The sequence below is a fragment of the Heteronotia binoei genome, chromosome 10 (genome assembly GCF_032191835.1).
Source record: "Heteronotia binoei isolate CCM8104 ecotype False Entrance Well chromosome 10, APGP_CSIRO_Hbin_v1, whole genome shotgun sequence".
NCBI lineage: Eukaryota > Metazoa > Chordata > Lepidosauria > Squamata > Gekkonidae > Heteronotia > Heteronotia binoei.
The window spans coordinates 92,246,789-92,268,863 of NC_083232.1; the positions used below are offsets into that span (position 1 = coordinate 92,246,789).

A 22,075-nucleotide genomic window follows, 5' to 3' on the forward strand; every position below is an offset into this window, starting at 1 on the left:
TGCTTTACATTTCATAGCGGATAATATTTAATTTCCTTTCCTCCCCAAATAATTTAAGGAAGGAACAAAAAGTGTGTGAATCCTTCACTGGGAGAACCGGGCTTGATTTCCCCACTCCTCCACTTGCACCTGCTGGAATGGCCTTGGGTCAGCCATAGTTCTGGCAGAGGTTGTCCTTGAAAGGGCAGCTGCTGTGAAAATCCTCTCAGCCCCACCCACCTCACAAGATGTCTGTTGTGGGGGAGGAAGATAAAGGAGATTGTGAGCCGCTTTGAGACTCTGAGATTTGGAGTGGAGGGCGGGATATAAATCCAATGTCATCATCATCAAAATTAAGTATAAAGTCAACAGTGAAAATCCTTGTTATTTATGTAGCACTTCATAGCAATTAAAGACCTTTGCCTATAGCTTTGACCTTGAGAGCCCAGGGGAGCCAATCTCATAGGTTCTAGAAAGTGAAGCAGGGTCAAAACTGGCAAGTACTTGGAAGAAGATATTGGATTTATATCCCGCCCTCCACTCCAAAGAGTCTCAGAGTGGCTCACAATCTCCTTTACCTTCCTCCCCCAGAACAGTCACTCTGTGATGTGGGTGGGGCTGGAGAGGGCTCTCACAGCAGCTGCCCTTTCAAGGACAACCTCTGCCAGAGCTATGGCTGACCCAAGGCCATTCCAGCAGGTGCCAGTGGAGGAGTGGGGAATCAAACCCGGTTCTCCCAGATAAGAGTCCGCACACTTCACCACTACACCAAACTGGCTACTTGGATGGGAGATGTCTTTGGAATACCAGTAGTTGGTATTGGAATACCAGTAGGACAGAGGCAGGCTTTATTCAGCCACCTCCCTGAATATCTTCTAGGTCCCCAGTAGTGATCAATCACCAGAGGATGGGCAATCTAAAGTATAAGACTAGCCGCTATGAACAATGAATGAATTAATTTCATCCTTGGGTCTCGTTTCAGTTACACAACTCTTCCGTGGATGTATCTTATGTCACGCTTTTTCGCCAGCTCGGATATCGCGTTCATTTCCTACGTGTCCTTAAATTTCGTATGCGGCCTCTGCACGATGCTGGTGACCCTCTTGCCTCGTTTGCTAGCGGTGATTTCTAAAGGAAAGGTGAGTCTGAATTGCCTCGTTCGTCTTCCTGTGATTGACTTGCCTCTCCAGAGTTTTAGGGGCATTCGTAATTCCTTCTCAAATACGAGTGAATTGTCTCTCACTCCCCCATCACCCGTTCCTGTGTCAAATGAATGTCTCATTCGTAACCATACTGTTCTAAAAAAAACCCCTAGAGGGGATCTTTATTTTGTTTATTTTCTCCCAACAAAATTTGCTAGCAATTTTAGTACATCTGAAAACAGCTTTAATTGAAACCTTGACATTTTCTTGCCCATTAATTTTTTTATTGCCACATAATGGGAGCTCTTGCGGTCTACCGAATGTATAACGCGTATCGCAGACTGTGTTGGTATACACGATAGGCTCATTAGTGGAAAGCATGTAATGTGATTCGTGAGTCCTAATAATTTGTGAGATCTGTTTTCCTGGCAAAATAGAAAGAGATCTAGGCTTCTCATTAGTCTTACTGGAGAATACTCTTGGAATAGATCCGATTTTAACTTATGCCTAAACAGAGTCATCTGGCATACAGATTTACCAGGGCTTTATCTTTGACCGTGGACATCAGGTGACTGCATAAGGGGTTTCTTTGTGTGTGTGTTTTTGTATTGGGGGGGGGGGGGCAAGTGCACCTGGAAGTCATGGCAACCTCTGGTGACTGACCACTACCGAGAGCATGGTGACTGTTTAAGTTAGGGGTGTCAAATTCATTTGTTATGAGGGCCGGATCTGACAGAAATGAGACCTTGTTGGGCCAAGCCGGGCTATGTCAGGCCGGGCCATGTGTATACCTATTTAAGATTCGGTAGCAGAGATATAAACTTTTTAAAGGACGCAGACAAACACAACTAAAGATTTTTTTTTTTTAAAACTTAAAACATGTTTAAAACATTAACCGTGGTTGGTCATAAAGGTGCTTTCTTTGTATTTCTCCCGTGGGATCCAGGAGACCGGGCAAAAGAAGTGCTGGCTTTTCCCCTCCCTCCCCAGGGGACCAGGAGGGGGAGGAGCCTCAACCAATGGAAGAAACCGAGGTTTTGCTCTGTAGCTTCTGTGTGATTGATCAAACCTTGTAAAGCAAGCTGAGATGCAGAAGGAAGCAAGACAGAGGGAGAAGGAAGCAGAAAAGAGCCAGTTGCTCGGGGGCCTGATAGAAGCCCCCTGGGGGCCTTATTTGGCCCCTGGGCCACATGTGTGACACCCCTGGTTTAAGTTGATGATACACAGGAAAGCTTTCTGGATATGAAGTATGGGGAATTGCATGTGTGTGTAAAGTGCCCTCAAGTTCCAGCTGATTTACAGTGACCACATAATGGTTTTCAAGGCAAGTGATAAGCAGAGGTGGTTGGCCATGGCTTTCCTCTGCAGAGTCTTCCTGGTGGCCTCCCATTCAAGTTCTGACCCTGCTTAGCTTCTGAGATCTGATGAGATCAAGCTACACCACACCACACCACACCATACCACACCACACCACACCACACCACACCATACCACACCACACCACACCACACCACACCACACCATACCACACCACACCACACCATACCACACCACACCACACCATACCATACCACACCACACCACACCATACCACACCACATCACACCATACCACACCACACCACACCATACCACACCACACCACACCATACCACACCACATCACACCATACTACACCACACCACACCATACCATACCATACCACGCCATACCACACAACACCATACCATACCACACCACACCATACCATACCACGCCACGCCACACCACACCATATCATACCGTTCCATGTCCCTGGGAAATTGCCTAGTGAAAATAAGACTCTCGCTCTTTTTGTTATGGACATATCCCTGCAACGACAGGGGCGAGAGACTTACTTTGTTTCTTTTCTTTTAAAAAAAGAAAACGGGGAATTCAGAAGAGCTAATAGAAAGATTCAGGGCCTTTTTTGAGCAAGAACGCAGTTCTGGTTGGCTTGGCATGGGTGTGGCCTAATATGCAAATAAGTTCCTGCTGGGCTTTTTCCACCCAAAAAACCTCTGTGTGAAACAATGGTGATGTCAGGGGGTGTGGCCAAATATGCAAATGAGGTCCTGCTGGGCTTTTTCTACCAAAAAATGGTCCTGGATAGATCATCACAATTTTAAACAATATGTTGGTTGGTCATTTTAGAAAACCAAAATGGGGGGGGGAGAGGGGTGGACTCTCCAGAGTGTGTAGAGGAATCACGACTAGAGAGAGCCAAAGCGAGGGAATTCCTGGGAAAACTGCCCTTTTGACATGTTATTGCTGCTGCAAATACATCTGTGTTTGCACTGGCTATAAAAGCTACACAGGGCTGCTAACAGATCAGCACTTTGGGTCGACTCAGAGACACCTCCGAGATCGACCCAAAAGGATCCTCCAAATGCCAGCATCTGCCACCCGCCCCTATCCCGTCCTCACCCCATCCTCCAGGCCAATCCACCCGGCACAAAAAGTCACCACGTCAAAAGTGGTGCCTTTTCACTGGGGAGCCTCTGAGGCACCTCCCGGGCCGTTTGGAAGGCTGGGAAGTGCCTGAAGAGTGCCCAGGGAGCCACAAACAGACACTCCCCAGGTGCCCACGACCCGCCCCTTTTCCAAGGGCCATCCGGAAGCTCCGGTCGCTCTATTTCCGGCCAACTTTATTGGGGGCAGCTTCAAGCCGCTCCAATCCAGCCGTCTGGTATCCTCCAGAGAATCATCACTATGTAGAAGCGGGCTGTGCCTTTGAACAGAAGGCAGGGGTGGGGGGGAATCAAGCGAGAGCACCAGAACAAATGTCCTTATTTTCTTATCAGTAGTGACATCTGACCTGGATAGCCCAAGACAGCCTGATCTCATCAGATTTCAAAAGCTAAGCAGGGTCAGCTCTGATTAATACTTGGATGGGAGACCAGCAAGAGACGCCTGGGCTGCTATACAGACGCAGGCAACCACAAACCACCTCTGAACATCTCTTGCCTTGAAAACACCTATGGCAGGGGTGGCCAAACTTGCATAATGTAAGAGCCACATAGAATAAATGTCACATGTCATTTGTCACAAGACATGAACGTCAGATGTTTTGAGAGCCACAAGGAAGGAAGGAAGGAAGGAAAATGTGGGGAGGGAGAGGCGCAAAGAAAGCAACTTTAACTTTAAAGGCATTCTCCAAGCCACCAGCTGGCTTGTTTGGAGAAGTGATTTAAAGAGACGAATGCCTTCTCCAAGCTGGCCGATGGGGCCGTGGGGGCTTCAAAGGAAAAGGAAAGGTCCCCTGTGCAAGCACCAGTCGTTTCCGACTCTGGGGTGACGTTGCTTTCACAATGTTTTCATGGCAGACTTTCTACGGGGTGGTTTGCCCTTGTCTTCCCCAGTCCTCTACACTTTCCCCCAGCAAGCTGGGTCCTCATTTGACCGACCTCGGAAGGATGGAAGGCTGAGTCAACCTCAAGCCGGCTACCTGAAAACCCAGCTTCCGCTGGGGATCGAACTCAGGTCGTGAGCAGAGCTTAGGACGGCAGTACTGCAGCTTTAACACTCTGCGCCACGGGGCTCTTGGGGGCTTCAAAAGCCACACAATATATGTGAAAGAGCCACATGTGACTCACAAACCACAGTTTGGTCACCCCTGCCCTATGGGGGTCACCATTAAAAGCAAAGAAAACAAAAGTGACGCCTTCATTGACCATGAACACATGTTGGTATTTAGTTTCCCCCCCCCCCCCACTTTTATTCATGGTTATTTACAAGCTTTTGTTGTATTACAGTCCAAAAAAAGAGAAAACCCTATCAAAGCAGCTTCTTGATGTTCCCGTAGAGCAGAACTGCAAAAGGAGACTCGGGCGGGGCAGGGGGGGGGGAGAGATGTGAAGATAAAACGTGTCTTAGAATAACTAACAAAAGGAAAGAGGCGCTATTGCCTTTCATCTAGAATGTCTGTCAAGTAGCCTTGGGAGGGTCTGGGTTTTAGGACCTAAAGCCACATTAATTTTTCATAAAAAGTAAAATCAATGAAGCCGAAGCATTTTCTCTTCCAGTATATTATAGATGCACTACTAAAGAACCTTGGAGTAAGGTGTAGGTTGTGGCCTTTGTTCATTATGTAGCGTTGACTCCATTTTTTATTTTTCTGGCTCTAGGTCTTCTTGTGTGGTTTTTCTAATGTCGCAAGACTTCACTGCCATCCTTTGGTGTTTCTGTCCCCCCTCCCCTTTACAGAGCTTTCAGAATATCTACAACGTCCTCAAATGGACCTTCATCATTTTCCCACAGTTCTGCCTAGGCCAGGGCTTAATAGAACTTGCCTATAACCAAATTAAGTTTGATCTGACGAGCAACTTTGGGATCAATTCTTACGTGACTCCTTTCGAGATGGATTTCTTGGGCTGGATCTTTACCGAAATGGCCCTGCAGGGCACACTTCTCCTCCTCCTGCGTGTCCTACTGAATTGGGACCTGCTCCAAAAACCCAGGTTTGTGACTGGTTATTTTTTGCACTGTCCTTATAAGCAAACATCGCATTTGTCTTCGTGCAAAGGGAGTGTTTTCTTTTCGAAATAGCTTTCTTTACTGGATAGTAATTAGATCAAACCGCAGTCCTCTTTAGTTTTGGAGTTTGTTATTCTGTGTCCTTTTTCTGTGTTTAGATAGCTGGATGGAGAACGCAATTGTTAAAATGGATGACTGTGACGATTCCTAGGGGTGTGGAGAATGGTTAAAGGTTGTTTGGGCCAATGTTCCCTCTAAGTCATGGAGTCTTGTGAGCAAAAATCCCACTTTGTGAGCTACTGGCCTTAAAGTTGTGAGCTGCTGCATAAATTAGTGTGCTCTGGGGCCATTTTTCCTGAGCTAAGACAAAAAGGTGTGAGCTGGAGGCTAAAAATCTGTGAGCTAGCTCACGCTGACTCAGCTTAGAGGGAACACTGGATGGGACCAATGTTCCCTCTAAGCTGTGGAGTCTCGTGAGCAAAAATTCTACTTTGTGAGCGACTGGCATGAAAGTTGGGAGCTCCTGCATCAGTTCTGGTGCTCAGGGATCATCCTTCCTGAACTAAGACAAAAAGATGTGGGCTGGAGGCTAAAAAACTGTGAGCTAGCTCACACTAACTCAGCTTAGAGGGAACAGTGGGTGGGGGGCGGGGAGAGGAGCCTGCCGGCTTCCCAGGGGATGGGACCGAGGTTCCCTCTAAGCTGCAGGGTCTTGTGAGCAAAAATTCTACTTTGTGAGCTACCGGCCTTAAAGTTGGGAGCTGCTGCATCAATTAGTGTGCTCTGGAGTCCTCCTTCCTGAGCTAAGACAAAAAGGTGTGAGCTGGAGGCTAAAAAACTGTGAGCTGGCTCATGCTAACTCAGCTTAGAGGGAACACTGGATGGGACCAATGTTCCTTCTAAGTCATGGAGTCTTGTGAGCAAAAATCCCACTTTGTGAGCTACTGGCATTAAAGTTTTTATTTATTTATTTATATTTACATTTATATCCCGCCCTCCCCGCCTAGGCGGCTCAGGGCGGCTAACAACATTTCACATATTTAACAAAGGATAAAACTTTAAAATTTAACAATTAAAGAAATTAAAAATAAAAACCAGTTAATTAAGTTAAAATATTTAAAATACATAATTCATTACATAGAATAAATCTGGCAGCAGTAAACTTGTTTGGCGCTGGTTCTGCCAGTTTAGATGGTTCCATAATCGTATAGTAGATGGCGGCTCCTTATTCTTAGCAACTCAGCAGATATCAGCATAGGCTTGCCTAAAAAGAGCAGTCTTGCAGGCCCCGCGGAACTGGTCAAGGTTCCGCAGGGCCCGCACTTCCTCCGGGAGCTGATTCCACAGTACAGGAGCCGCGGCTGAGAAGGCCCGAGTTCTGATATTTTGAAGTTTGACCTCTCTCGGCCCAGGGATAGTCAATTTATTTTTGCCCATCGACCTCAGTGCCCTCTGGGGTTCATATGGGGAGAGACGGTCCCTAAGGTAGGCTGGTCCTCGGCCATATAGGGCTTTAAAGGTAATAACCAACACTTTGTACTGGACTCGGTAGGTAATTGGCAGCCAGTGCAGTTCGCGCAGTCCCGGCCGTATGTGCTCCCATTTTGGGAGCCCCAATAATAGCCTGGCCGACGCGTTCTGCACCAGCTGCAGCTTCCGAGTCCGGCACAGAGGTAGCCCCAAGTAGAGGGCATTACAGTAGTCCAGTCTTGAGGTGACCGTTGCATGGATCACTGTTGCGAGGTCGCGACGCTCCAGGAAGGGGGCCAACTGCCTTGCCCGCTTCAGATGGAAGAATGCTGACTTGGCAGTGGCTGCTATCTGGGCCTCCATTGACAATGAAGGCTCCGGTAAAATGCCCAAACTCTTTACCTGGCGCGCGGGTTTCAATAGCGCGCCGTCGAAGGTTGGGAGAGCTATTTCCCCTCCTAGAGCGCCGCGATCCACGCAAAGGACCTCTGTCTTCGCTGGATTCAACTTCAGCCCACTCAACCTGAGCCACGTCGCTACAGCCTGTAAAGCCCGATCCAGATTCCCCGGGGCGGAGTCGGGCCGGCCGTCCATTAGCAGATAGAGCTGGGTGTCATCAGCATATTGATGGCAACCCAGCCCAAACCTCCGGACAATCTGGGCAAGGGGGCGCATATAAATGTTAAATAACATTGGGGAGAGAACTGCCCCCTGAGGCACCCCACAATCAAGTGTGCGCCTCTGGGATCGCTCCCCCCCAATAGCCACCCTTTGTCCCCGACCGGAGAGGAAGGAGGAAAGCCATTGCAAGGCCAACCCCCCAACCCCTATGTCGGCGAGGCGGCACTTTAGCAACTGATGGTCGACTGTATCAAATGCCGCCGACAGGTCTAGTAGCATCAGTACCGCAGTGCCGCCCCGATCCAGATGTCGCTGGAGGTCATCTACCAAGGCGACCAGCACCGTCTCCGTCCCATGGCCCGGTCGGAACCCAGACTGGCACGGGTCAAGGATGGAAGCGTCATCTAGGAACCTCTGAAGCTGCAACGCCACTGCCCTCTCAATGATTTTACCTAAAAATGGTAAATTGGACACCGGCCGGTAATTCGCCAATTCGGCCGGGTCTGCTGTACATTTTTTTAAAAGAGGGCGAACCAGCGCCTCTTTCAAGGGCGTTGGAAAGTGCCCCTCGGTGAGGGATCTATTTATGATGTCCCGTAAAGGACATCTAAGCTCCCTCTGGCAGGATTTAATCAGCCAAGAGGGGCAAGGATCCAGATCGCATGTTGTTGGGCGAGCAGCAGAGAGGATCCTATCGACTTCCTCCAGGTTGAGTGGGTCGAAATGGTCCAGCACCAAATCCGAAGACAGGCCCGGAGCCTCAATTTCGCTCACTGTATCCAAGGTGGTAGGCAGGTCTTGGCGGAGCAATGAGATTTTATCTGCAAAATATTTCGCAAATGCCTCACAGCCACATGCCACAAAGTTGTGAGCTACTGCATCAGTTCGTTTGCTCTGGGGCTGTTTTTCCTGAGCTAAGACGAAAACGTGTGAGCCCAAGGCCAAAAATCTGTGAGCTAGCTCACACTCAATCAGGTTAGAGTGGTCTGGACTGCCTAAGGCTCCACAGCCAGGATCCTTATCTGGCCTGCGCTCATAAGAGGGAAGGGAGGGTGCCAGGGCATAGGCTACCTGCCTAGGACAGACAAGAGAAGCAACAGGAGTCAACCGGTAGATGATTGAAGAGGGACACCTGGGCCAGGGAATGCAGGGGCCATTGGGTGAATGGGGAGGGGAAAGTGATTGACTCCTCAAGGATAGAGCGGGTGGGAAGAAGGAAATAAAAGGCAGGCTTCATAGACAGAGAGGAAGACAACAGCACAATGTAGGGGGACTGCTGCAGCGGGGGACTCCTTTCACCCACTTTGCACATGCGGTGCGATGACATCACCCAAACTGGAGAGCCAGTTTGGTGTAGTGGTTAAGTGTGTGGACTCTTATCTGGGAGAACCGGGTTTGATTCCCCTCTCTTCCACTTGCACCTGCTGGAATGGCCTTGGGTCAGCCATGGCTCTGGCAGAGGTTGTCCTTGAAAGGGCAGCTGCTGTGAGAGCCCTCTCCAGCCCCACCCACCTCACAGGGTGTCTATTGTGGGGGAGGAAGGTAAAGAAGATTGTGAGCCGCTCTGAGACACTTCGGAGTGGAGGGTGGGATATAAATCCAATATCTTCTTCTTCTTCACCCAGAAGTGACGTCGTCACCCAGGGCACATTGTTGCGGGGATGCTCTAGGATTTGTGGTAAAAACTTTTATGGTACCATAGAGTTTCACATGATTCCTAGAGTGTCCCTGGCACAACATGCCCTTCGTGATGATGTCACTTCTGGGTGACGTCAATGTGCAGGACATGCCGTGGGACAGCAGGACTCTTTGGGGGCAGTCATTCCCCCGAGGCCTGCTCCATGCCAGTGGGCTGAGGTCCCCATACCGGGGTACCCCCCACCTCTGATGGGAGCTTGGCAGCCCGAGCACAATGCTAGAAAAGAAGGCAGAGTGTTGTTCCAGAGAGGAAAAGGAGGAACTTGCAATGCTTGGCCTGCATCCTACCTCCCCCAGTTCTGAGGCCGAAGGAACTCCAGTGTGGAGGTCATGTCGACAGAAGGTGGTGGAGGCAACCTCACAGCAGGGGGCGCACACAAAGCTATAAGAGGGGAACCTGCGAAGGCTTGTGGAGGAGAGAGCCTGCCCCACATTAACTTTTGGTTCCCCATCCTTGTATCTCCTCCCCCCACCAGTCTTCCCTCATGCCTACCAGCTGTAAGTCTTATCTGTTTTTTGAGAAGCCCATGCGTATTGGAAGATGGCTAGAAATGGCAGCAGACTTTGCCAACCTGATTTAAACTTTGGGCATTTTTTTGCCACATTTAAGGATTCAGGGCCAGTCTGAAATGGATCTCTCCTATCCCCTTATTGGTCTACAGGGGTTGCATGGTGATGCACAGACATCCAGTAATCCCTGGAACTTGATTTCCCATACTCCAACCCATGGCATGTTTAAGCTGTTCATTTTAGTGGGAGTTGTACAGTCACACTTCTGGGGGGGGGGTGGGATTGTGTTACATGAAACTCAGTACCTTGCTTCTCAATATCCCCATGCAGATGGAGGAGGGAACTTAATAATCTCACTTCACCCAGTTTGCATGACTTTGCCAAATGGCTGTATAATGAAACGCAAATGTGATTATGGTTGCCAAGTCCTTCCGCCACTGTGGTGGGGAACTCCTCTCCTGTGTGAGAAGCATGTGTGGCATGATGACATCACCTGGAAGTGATGTCATCGCGACAGGCACGTTGCATCGGGGACACTTGAGGATTCACGATAAAAACTCTATGGTACTATAGTTTTATTGCAGATCCTAGAGCATCCCTAGCACGATGCTCTAGGATTTTCTGTAAAAACTCTATGGTACCATAGAGTTTTATCATGAATCCTAGAGTGTTCCCATTGCAATGATGTCACTTCCAGGTGATGTCATCATGCAGGGTACGTCACGCAACAATGGGGCTCTTTGGGGGTGGAGATCCCCCCAGCAGCCTGCTCTGTCCCAGCGAGTTGGAGCCCCGCAAACTGGGGGATCCCCCATCCCCAACGGGAGCTTGCGTTATATTAGCCATGTGTCTTCACAGTTGGTTTTTTTCAATGGTTAGGGACCATCGCTGTATCACCAATACCTTCGTCCCATCTTCAGAAGATAAAGATGTCGAGCTGGAGCGTAAAAGGCTTTTTGGAGGAGGAAATGGTAACGATCTCCTTCTGTTGTACAACCTCCAAAAGAGTTATCCGGGTTTCAGCAAGAGGAACACCGCTGTGAAAGGCATCACGCTGGGGATACAGAGAGGAGAGGTAAAAGGACCGACTCTCTCCCATTTGCGCCGCTCACTTTTAAAAAGTGTCCTCCGTGATTCATAATACATTGAGTTGTTTGTTTGACGAGTTGTAAGGACAGGTTTGTGCAAGAATGTTTGGTCGTTTTGATCCCACGTTCGAGGAAAGACAAGCTGTGACTTTGGATAGGCCACTTTTGAGTAGTAGCCCTAACGAGCCTGATTTTAGATCCAGATGGGTAGCCCTGTTAGTCTGTCTGCGGCAGCAGAAAACCTGAAAGACTAACACCAGCAGCACCTGAAAGACTTACAACATTTGTAGTGGTGTTTGTGAGTCGCTGTTCAGTCGCTGAATCGCTGCTTACGGCTGTATCTGAAGATGAGAGCAGTGACTCATGGAAGCTCATACCCTACCATATATTTTGTTAGAACAAAGTTTAGAGCCCAGTGGCAACTTTAAAGACCAACAAAGTTTTATTCAAGGTATGAGCTATTGTATGCACGGCTGCCCACCTGGACACATTTTGTTAATCTTTAAGGGGCTACTGGGCTCTTAGTCTTTTCTATCCTGATCTTGTCAGAGCTCGGAAACTAAGCAAGGGACAAATGGAAGAAAGACTAGCAGGGCTTTTTTTGTTGCAGGAACTCCTTTGTATATTAGGCCGCACACCCCCTGAGGTGGCCAATCCTCCTGGAGCTTACAATAGACCCTGTACTAACAGCCCTGTAAGCTCTTGGAGGATTGGCTACATCAGGGGGTGTGGCCTTATATGCAAAAGAGCTCCTGCTACAAAAAAAAAAAGCCCTGGAGTCTACCAAGGAAGACTGGGGTTCCTCTGCAGAGGTGGTTTGCCATCACCTTCTTCTGCATGCAGAGGAGGAAAAGAAAGGAAAGGTCCTCTGTGAAAGCACCAGTTGTTTCCGACTCTGGGGTGACGTTGCTTTCACAGCGTTTTCACGGCAGACTTTTGACGGGGTGGTTTGCCATTGCCTTCCCCAGTCATCTCCACTTTCCCCCCAGCAAGCTGGTTCCTCATTTGACCGACTTCAACCTCGAGCCGGCTACCTGAAAACCCAGCTTCCGTCAGGGATCGAACTCAGGTTGTGAGCAGAGCTTAGGACTGCAGGACTGCAGCTTCAACACTCTGCGCCACGTGGCTTTGCACCGTGCAGAGGAAGGCGATGGCAAACCACCTTTGCTCATCTCTTGCCTTGAAAACCCTACGATCCTGGGGGTCACTGTGAGTCAGTGGCGACTCGATGGCATGAGATTATTATTAGATCCAAGTGGGCAGCCGTGTTGGTCTGAAGTAGTTGAACAAAGCAGGAGTCAAGTGGCACCTCTAAGACCAACCAATTTTTATTCAGAACGTCAGCTTTCGTGTGCTCTCTAAGCACACTTCATCAGACGAGGGGATCGGGTATTGTGGGCTGAAATACAAGCGGTTTGTTGATTAAGTATGGAGACTGATCACATGGTAAACCGGTGTGGCTTGGCCATTTGGTCTGGATAGCCATAAAAGGTAATAAAGTCTTCTGCCAATTGGTGTTTCTGTAAATCTAGGTGAATCGCAAAAGGACGTGCATTTCCTAGTTGTAGTCCACCTAACGTTTGCTCTCAAAGCTACTGGCTGTCTGGGTGGAGCCGGAGGAGGCAAGGAGCAGGATCTTAGGACTGGGGGAAGAGCCAGGCTGGTAAAATCAGGATGAAGCCCCTTTCATTTTGTTGTGTATGCGGACTCTAGTGTGGACTGAATTGGGTGTTCCTGCCTGGCCCACTGGAGCCTGTAGGACTGAGCTTGGTAGGGTTGCCAATCCCCAGGTGGGGGCAGGGGATCCCCCGGTTTGGAGACCCTCCCCCCGCTTCAGGGTCGTCAGAAAGCGGGGGGGGGGAGGGGAGGGAAATGCCTGCTGGGAACTCTATTATTCTCTATGGAGATTTATTCCCATAAAAAATCATGGAGAATTGATCCGCGGGTATCTGGGGCTCTGGGAGGGGCTGTTTTTGGGGGTAGAGGCACCAAATTTCAGTAGAGCATCTAGTGCCTCTCCCCAAAATACCTCCCAAGTTTCAAAAAGATTGGACCAGGGGGCTCAATTCTATGAGCCCCAAAAGAAGGTGCCCCTATCCTTCATTATTCCCTATGGAAGGAAGGCATTGAAAAGGTGTGCCGTCCCTTTAAATGTGATGGCCAGAACTCCCTTTGGAGTTCAATGATGCTTGTCACAGCCTTGATCTTGGCTCCACCCCCAAAGTCTCCTGGCTCCACCCCCAAAGTCCCCAGATATTTCTTGAATTGGACTTGGCGACCCTAGAGCTCGGGGACTCGGGAACAATGGCCAGTAGGATCCAAATCCCGACTGCCCTGCGCCAATCATGAGCCCCCTGCTGGTTTGAATGACCCAATAGCATGCTTGGGCGGGAACCCTGAGTTGTATATAGTTGGCCCCATTGGCCCAGTTCCTCAGTCTTGTTAGCGCAGTCTACCTTATGCTGTACCGCCGCACCTCTTCTATGCATCGAACCCACTATATTATCCATTTAAATGCCTGCAACTGCCAGTGTTGGGGAAACGCCAAACTTTCCTGAGCAGGACATTTGAAAACCATAGACCAGACCCTCCCATCCCAGGTTTGCATGCCTTGTGAGGAAGCAGTGGGCTTCCCTAGACTTCCGAGACGACCTTGGACTTCCTCTCGCCTGTGCTATCATTGCTACGCAACCCATGGTTCAGAAGAACTTAAACAGAAAACGAATGCTTCTCAGCAGGGCTTTTTTTTGTAGCAGGAACTCCTTTGCATATTAGGCCACACCAGGGCTCTTTTTGTAGCAGGAGCTCTTCTGCAAAATAGGCCACGCCCCCCTGATGTAGCCAATCCTCCTAGAGCTTACAGTAGGCCCTGTACTAAGAGCCCTCTAAGCTCTTGGAGGATTGGCTACATCAGGGGGGCATGGCCTAATATGCAGAAGAGCTCCCGCTAGAAAAAAAGAGCCCTGGGCCACACCCTTCTGATGTAGCCAATCCTCCTGAACCTTACAGTAGGCCCTGTAAGAAGAGCCCTGTAAGCTCTTGAAGGATTGGCTACAGCAGGGGGGCGTGGCCTAATACGCAAAGAAGTTCCTGCTACCCAGAAAGCCCTGCTTCTGAGATGTGCTTTTCTGAGGGGATAACGACCACGTTTGCTTGTTCCTCCTAGTGTTTTGGCCTCCTTGGAGCGAACGGAGCAGGGAAGAGCACCACGTTCAAGATGTTGACTGGAGATGTTATTCCGTCGGCAGGACGTGCAGTTATCCAGACTCCTACCGGGTAAACGAGCTTCAAGTTTTCTTTGGAAGAGCGTTGGCTCAATAAAACTAATGATCAGCGCCGAGAAAAGACACAGCGTGCTACCTATACTTTCCCACTGTAAATGGCACAGTTATTATCGCAATGTCTTTGTCGATGGGGGAGGAAAGAAAAGATTTTGTGCTATCGTTGAACATTGTTAAATCCCCAGCAGTTCAGTTTAATTGGGAATATGCTTCTGCAGTGTAAATAAAGAAGGAGGAAGACCATCTTCCTTTGGAGTGGAATTGTTTTCTGTGGCCCCAGGAGGTAGGACCAGAACCAGTGGGTTGAAATTGAATCAAAAGAATTTCCGGCTCAACATTAGGAAGAACTCCCTGACCATTAGAGTGGTTCATCAGTGGAAAAGGCTTCCTCAAGAGATGGTGGGCTCTCCTTCCTTGGAGGTTTTTAAACAGAGGCTAGATGGCCATCTGACAGCAATGAAGATCCTGTGAATTTAGGGGGAGGTATCTGTGAGTTCCTTGCATTGTGCAGGGGGTTGGACTAGGTGACTCTGGAGATCCCTTCCAACTCTATGATTCTGTGATTCTAGGTGACATGATAACCATCTGCAAGTACTTGAAGGGCTGTCATATAGAGGATGGTGCAGAGTTATTTTCTGTTACCCAGAAGGTTGGACCAGAACCAGCGGGTTGAAATTAAATCAAAAGAGTTTCCGGCTCAACATTAGGAAGAACTTCCTGACCGTTAGAGGGGTTCCTTGTGGAGCAAGGTTCCTCAGGAGGTGGTGGGCTCTCCTTCCTCGGAGGTTTTTAAACAGAGGCTAGATGGCCATCTGACAGCAATGAGGAGCCTGTGAATTTAGGGGGAGGTATTTGTGAGTTTCTTGCATTGTGCAGGGGGGTTGGACTAGGTGACTCTGGAGGTCCCAACTCTATGATTCTATCTCAGCACAAAAACACTCGCATAGGCAATGAAGTCATTGGAAAAGGTTGGCGAGCTGCATATGCAGGTATGGATGGGGACCAATGTTCCCTCTAAGCTGAGCGAGTGTGAGCTAGCTCACAGCTTTTTAGCCTCCAGCTCACACATTTTTGTCTTAGCTCGGGAAACATGGATCCAGAGCAAACTAATTTAGGCGGTAGTTCACAACTTTTAATGCCAGTAGCTCACAAAGTAGAATTTTTGCTCACAAGACTCCACAGCTTAGACAGAGTGTTGGTGGGGGACAAGCAATTTTCCAAATAAGTTTGTTACTCAGGAACATAAGTTATAGGCAGGGTGTTTTTTTTTTTTTTGAGCAGGAACGCACAGGAACACAGTTCAGGCTTGGGTGTGTGGCCTAATATGCAAATGAGTTCCTGCTTGGCTTTTTCTACCCAAAAAGCTCTGTGTGAAACAATGGTAATGCCAGGGGGTGTGGTCTAATGTGCAAATGAGTTCCTGCTGGGCTTTTTGCTGGGCCCTTGAAAGGGCAGCTGCTGTGAGAGCCCTCTCAGCCCCACCCACCTCACAGGGTGTCTGTTGTGGGGGGAGAAGATATAGGAGATTGGAAACCGCTCTGAGTCTCTGATTCAGAGAGAAGGGTGGGGTATAAACCTATCCCCACCTCACAGGGTGTCTGTTGTGGGGGGAGAAGATATAGGAGATTGTAAGCCGCTCTGAGTCTCTGATTCAGAGAGAAGGGCGGGGTATAAATCTGCCCCCACCTCACAGGGTGTCTGTTGTGGGGGGAGAAGATACAGGAGATTGTAAGCCGCTCTGAGTCGCTGATTCAGAGAGAAGGGTGGGGTATAAATCTGCCCCCACCTCACAGGGTGTCTGTTGTGGGGGGAGAAGATATAGGAGATTGGAAGCCGCTCTGAGACTCTGCTTCAGAGAGAAGGGTGAGGTATAAATCTGCAGTCTTTTTCTTCTTCTTCTACAAAAAAAAAAAAGTCCTGGTTATGAAGTTGGATCCTGATAGCTTTTGTGATAACAGAGGGAGGAGGGGAAGGGGTCGCTTTTGACCGCCAAAATCATGGCGTTCATGGGAACGGTATGGACTAAAAAGCAGGAAGCGGGACATAGTGAGGGGCGGGGAATTAGAGAAGACTGAGGAAGAAAGCTGGAAGGATCCAGCCTACAGACTGGAAGAAGTGGGTAAAGGGGTGGGGTGGGGGGAGAAGCACTTTTTATGTATTGTTCCTCGATATAGATAAATGTTGCTTCCTTCTTTGCTTTCTGGATATTGCAAGACAACCAGGTTTAGGATGGATATCTCTCCTGGTTTGGCTTTGATTCAAGACAGACAAAAGGAAATGTTCATTTACATGACAACTGATTCAAACGTGGAATTCACTGCCAGAGGGTGGGGTGATGACCACAGGCACAGACAGCTTTGAAAAGGGATTAGATGGATTCATGCAGGGCTTTTTTTTTTTGTATCAGGAACTCCTTTGCATATTAGGCTACACCTCCCTGATGTAGCCCATCCTCCAAGAGCTTACATGAGGCCCTGTACTAAGAGCCCAGTAAGCTCTTGGAGGATTGGCTACATCAAGGGGGTGTGGCCTAATACACAAAGGAGTTCCTGCTACAAAAAAAGGCCCTGGATTCGTGGAGGATAGGTCTACCAGTGTCTACTAGCCATGGTGACTGAGGGGAATCGCTGCCCCCTATTGGTGAAACCAACTGACGGAGGAGGTCAGAGCCTTGCAGGATCTCGCCGAGTTCCGCAAGCCCTGCAAGACAACACTTTTTTCGTCTAGCCTTTAACTAAATTGCCGGGTAGCCTCTAATTAAATTGCCAATATAGTAATAGAAAAGGACACCTAAGAGCATGACATGCCCTCGAAAATCTGATACTAGCACCAAACTGTTTTACTGTTTTATAACGTTTTAATTGTTGTGATTGTTGTAATTTATTGTTTTCATTGTTGTGAGCCACCCTGAGCCTGCTTCAGCGGGGAGGGCGGGATATAAAGCTAATAAATATATAATATTATATAAAATATAATATATATATATATATATATATATATATATATATATATATATATATATATATATATATATATAAAACCTCCATGTTCAGAGGCACTAAACCTCTGAATCCTAGTGCCCGGGAGGCAACATACCTTCTATACCCTGTTGTTGGACCTCCAGAAGAACTGAGTGGCTACTGTGTAAGACAGGATGCTGGACTAGATGGACCATTGGTCTGATCCAGCAGCACTCTTCTGATGTTCTTCGGTGGTACCCCTGGCTGTGGTGATAACAATTTTCCGGTAAGCTGCTCAAGAACTAAACTCAGTGAGTCAAAGTAGCTGTACAATCCAAATTAAAAGTTTAATTAAGTTTCATATAAAAGAGAGGGGAAAGGAATGAACAATGAAAGGGGGTATGGGAAAACTAGGGTTGGAGGGGGAGAGCATCCATTTATTTACATTCCCTTTCTTTTGCAAAGTATCTGTTTCTATCAACTCGCAGTCTGGATGTCCTTTACAGTTTCTATCTTCCATTGTATCTCTTATATCGTTCCGTCACTTTATAGTTCTTTCTTTCGGCTCACGAATACGCATTACTTACAAATGCACCTCACAAGTTTTTATCTTATTCAATACAGTATGCGGTATTAACCCCTTATCTTATATACACATACGTTGTTGCAGAATTACTTCAAATTCCAGACCCATGCTACACCCAACCAGTCGTATCGTGGTTGCACCCAACCAGTCGTATCATCTTGCATATTGCCTTCTCTTAATTTTATCGAAAGTACATCCATTTCTGCCGTCTCTAAAAGCTTCTGAACAAAGTAGCTCTACAATACAAGCCCGGCCCCTTGACAGCTTGACTGATAGCTTGCCCGTCTCTTCTGCAAGTTAATCAGTTTGCCACAGAGCTCAGCTGCGTCGCAGAGCAGGCTGCATCGATCCCAAAAGTTCTTGAACATCTGCAAGATTAAAATAGATCCATACAAGGTCTTGGCTCCGTTACAAGTTAATTAAGGTACAGTTTGCTAAATCTATTATCATGGATCAGCTCAGTGCAGAGGTTTCCCCCCCCTCCATTCATTTGTGTGTCTCCGATTCAGAAGAGACTGATAAGAGTTCCCCTGGTTTAATTGCTGTATTAAATGGCGTGGGTTAAAGAGGAACAGGGAAACGGAGGCCAGAGCTCACCTGGTTACCCCTCCCTGCTGTTAGTTCAAGCACACGTTGGTCTCAGCCTGAAGAGCAGGGCTATTTTGTAGCAGGAACTCCTTTGCATAATAGGCCACACCCCCTTGATGTGGCCAGTCCTCCTGGAGCTTACGGTAGGCCCTGTAAGAAGAGCTCTGTAAGCTCTTGGAGGATTGGCTACATCAGGGGGTGCGTGGCCTGATATGCAAAGGAGTTCCTGCTACAAGAAAAGCCCTACTGAAGAGTATGTATGTTACCAGACCTGCAAGGAAGTCTTCTAGTCTTCCTATCTCAGATGCCATGGTAGCAACTTACTCTGATTAACATCTTCATGGCCATCTAATGGAGACAGAGCCCTGGGCGTTGCCCTAGCAACTGTGCTTGGTGGTTTGGTTTCTTAGTCACCAGCCCCATTTTTTGGAATGAGTGCTTGATGCTGAAGTTATCTGGCTGTACAGTAGAGACAAGGCAAGAGGGTTCTCTCCAAGATGAAGATGGTGCCAATCAGTGGAACAAGCCAATGCAAAGAAAGGGCTTCTTGTTGCTCAGCACCTAAGGCCTTCAGTAATGGACAGTGCCATCCTAAGCAGAGTTACACCCTTCTATGTCCACTTCTCTGTGTAACTGTGTTTGGAACCTCACTGCTGGAAGTTTTCAAGCATTAACAATTGCTGCCAGTGATTGTTTATCACAGGGGTGGCCAAACTTGCTAAAAGTAAGAGCCACATAGAATAAATGTCAGATGTTTGAGGGAAGGAAGGAAGGAAGGAAGGAAGGAAGGAAGGAAGGAAGGAAGGAAGGAAGGAAGGAAGGAAGGAAGGAAGGAAGGAAGGAAGGAAGGAAGGAAGGAAGGAAGGAAGGAAGGAAGGAAGGAAGATGGGGGAGGGAGGGTGGGGTATAAATTTGCAGTCTTCCCTTGTTGATTTGCGTCAAAACAGAATCTTGTCTTACTTGAGTGACACAAGTTATTTCTTGCAGGGCTTTATTTGTAGCAGGAAGAAGAAGAAGACCGCAGATTATACCCGCCCTTCTCTCTGAATCAGAGTCCCAGAGTGGCTTAGAATCTCCTTTATCACCTTCCCCCATGACAGACACCCTGTGAGGCGGGTGGGGCTGAGAGAGCTCTTACAGCAGCTGCCCTTTCAAGGACAACCTCTGCGAGAGCGATGGCTGACCCAAGGCCATTCCAGCAACTGCAAGTGGAGGCGGGGGGAATCAAACCCGGTTCTCCCAGATAAGAATCCGCACACTTAACCACCACACCAAACTGGAATTCCTTTGCATATTAGACCACATGCCCCCGATGTAGCCAATCCTCCTAGAGCTTACAGTAGGCCCTGTACTAAGAGCCCTGTAAGCTCCTGGAGGATTGGCTACGTCAGGAGTGTGTGCGGCCTAACATGCAAACGAGTTCCAGCTACAACCCCCCCCCCCTAATTTCTTGTCTTTGGTATCACCACTATTAACTGGCTAACAATCCTTAATACGCATCAAATGGCATCTGTAATAGATCTTGTCCTGCTGAACTAAACATCTGGCTGCCTGATAGCACTGGTGTGCAAGGGTTTGTTAGCCGAAGCTCCTCCTTGAAGTATGAATAACAAAGATGACAAGAGCTTGTTACAAGCAGTTCTGGGAACTATTCCTCACACCTGCTGTTTTCCCTAAATAATGTATTGTATCGCACAGGAAGACAAGCAGAAGATTTCTCAGAGGGATTGTCAGCAATGCTCCTAGTACCATGGTGGAGTGCCATAAAATAGATTAAACACGATCAAGGACTCTCGCTCTCTCTTTTTTTTCCCCCTAAAAAGAGAAAAACAGTTTAATTGGTTCCCGTCATCAGATCGTTAAATGTCGTTCTTTCGTCTGTGGAGAGTGGATCACATCTGAGGGCTTGCTCTTCTTAGCGAACATGTGTTAAAAGTTTGGGTGCGCTCTGGTCTTTCGGCTATTCCGTCAAAGAGCAATTGCTGCATTAAATGGCATGGACTGAAAAGGAACAGGGAACAAAGAGGCAAAAAAAGAAAAAGGGGGAAAAAAGCATCTCGCATCAGAAGCCACTGACGCAGAATCAAATGCATAAATAGTAGCCGAATACTACTACTACTATAAACGGTAGCCGATGCATAAATAGTAGCCGAATAAATAGTAGCTGAATATACAACTGCCAATCTTTATTTGTGAATATAACCTTTCCTTTTATGTGTTAGCTTCTTTGACCAATGGTTTTAAGCTCAAGATAATTTGTGAATATATCTCCCGCCAGCATATTACAGGAAGTATGCTAGACGTGACTATGCTCTGGGTTTTTGAGATACCATATTTAATCCACACTTTAGAAGCCAAAAAAAGAATCAGCATGAAAGTGCACTGAGTCGTGGCTGTGTTTCTGTTCTTCTAATCTGTTGTGCCGAACAAGCTGTTCTCTGGGGGATTCTGCGTGAGCTCAGAAGGCTCCGTTATATCAAGCAAGCCAGTTAGAACTTGAAGAAAACTTAGCAGAACCTGAAATGTTGCATTTCCACATTTGTTTTGAAGAGTTGTATAAGGGCAACCAGCGGAACATAATGAACAGCCTTGGCGTGCACGCTGCTTTACGTCCCAGGGATCTAATAGGGCTACTTTAAACAGCCCAAGTGCAGAATTGCACCCTTAGACTAAAAACAGGATGTTGATTCTACGGCTCAAGGAGCGCCGCACCAATTTTTTGGGATCTCTGGCTGGAAAATGGTGCTTTGCAGTGGGTGAGAAGGTGATACCTTCCCTTTCCTCCCCGAACGGTGTTATTTCTCCCGCTTACTCTTGCACAACAAGAAAATATGCTTTTGCCTAGATCCTCCTGGAGGGATGGGGCTTGTTTCAATTTCAGCTTTTGGAGAGCGCCATCTGCTTAAGACAAGGGTGTCAAACTCATTTGTTATGAGGGCCGGATCTGACATAAAGGAGACCTTGCCGGGCCAGGCCATGTTGGGCTGGACCTTGTGTGTACCTATTTTAATAGCAGAGATATAAACTTTATCAAGGACACAAACAAACACAATTCAAGATTAAAAAAAAAAACTTAAAACGTGTTTAAAACATTAGTACTCGTTGGTCTTAAAGGTGCTTTCTTTGTATTTCTCCTATGGGAGCCAGGGAACTGGGCAAAAGAAGCTTTGGCTCTTTCCTTCTTTCCCCAGGGGACCACGAGGGGGCGGAATACAAGGGGGCGGAATAGAGCCAATACAAGGCTTTACTCAGTAGCTCTGTGTGCGATTGTTATAGCCTGGCAAAGCAAGCTCTTTCTTCCTCCCCAAGGGAGGAGCCTCAGCCAAAGGAGAAAATAGAGGTTTTGCTCTGTAGCTCCTGTGCGATAGAGCAAGCCTTGCAAAACCAGCTGTTACAGAGAAGGGAGCTAGAAAGAGGGAGAAGGAAGCAGATGACAGCCATTTGCTCAGGGGTCTGATAGGAACCCTCTGGGGGCCTGATTCGGCCCCCGGGTCAGATGTTTGACATCCCTGGCTTAAGAGTAGGCAGGGCTGGTCCTGCTACTAGGCAAACTAGGTGATTGCCTAGGGTGCCGGCCTCCCTGGGACACCAAATTGGGTGCCCTCCCATGTGACTCAGTAATGAGGGGGGTGGGCACCAGAAGTAAGCCTTGCTTAGTG

The 22,075-nt window shown here is 48.0% G+C and overlaps 1 protein-coding gene across 1 annotated transcript in view; it reads left to right on the forward strand.

Annotated features, from left to right (window-relative positions):
- ABCA13 (ATP binding cassette subfamily A member 13) overlaps positions 1–22,075 on the forward strand; it is a 388,752-nt gene that overhangs the window by 285,153 nt on the left and 81,524 nt on the right. Inside the window, exons 48-51 of the mRNA XM_060247734.1 lie at positions 962–1,118; positions 5,345–5,598; positions 10,793–10,988; positions 14,168–14,277. Of these exons, the coding sequence (XP_060103717.1) occupies positions 962–1,118; positions 5,345–5,598; positions 10,793–10,988; positions 14,168–14,277 (717 nt within the window). The remainder of the gene's footprint in view (positions 1–961; positions 1,119–5,344; positions 5,599–10,792; positions 10,989–14,167; positions 14,278–22,075) is intronic.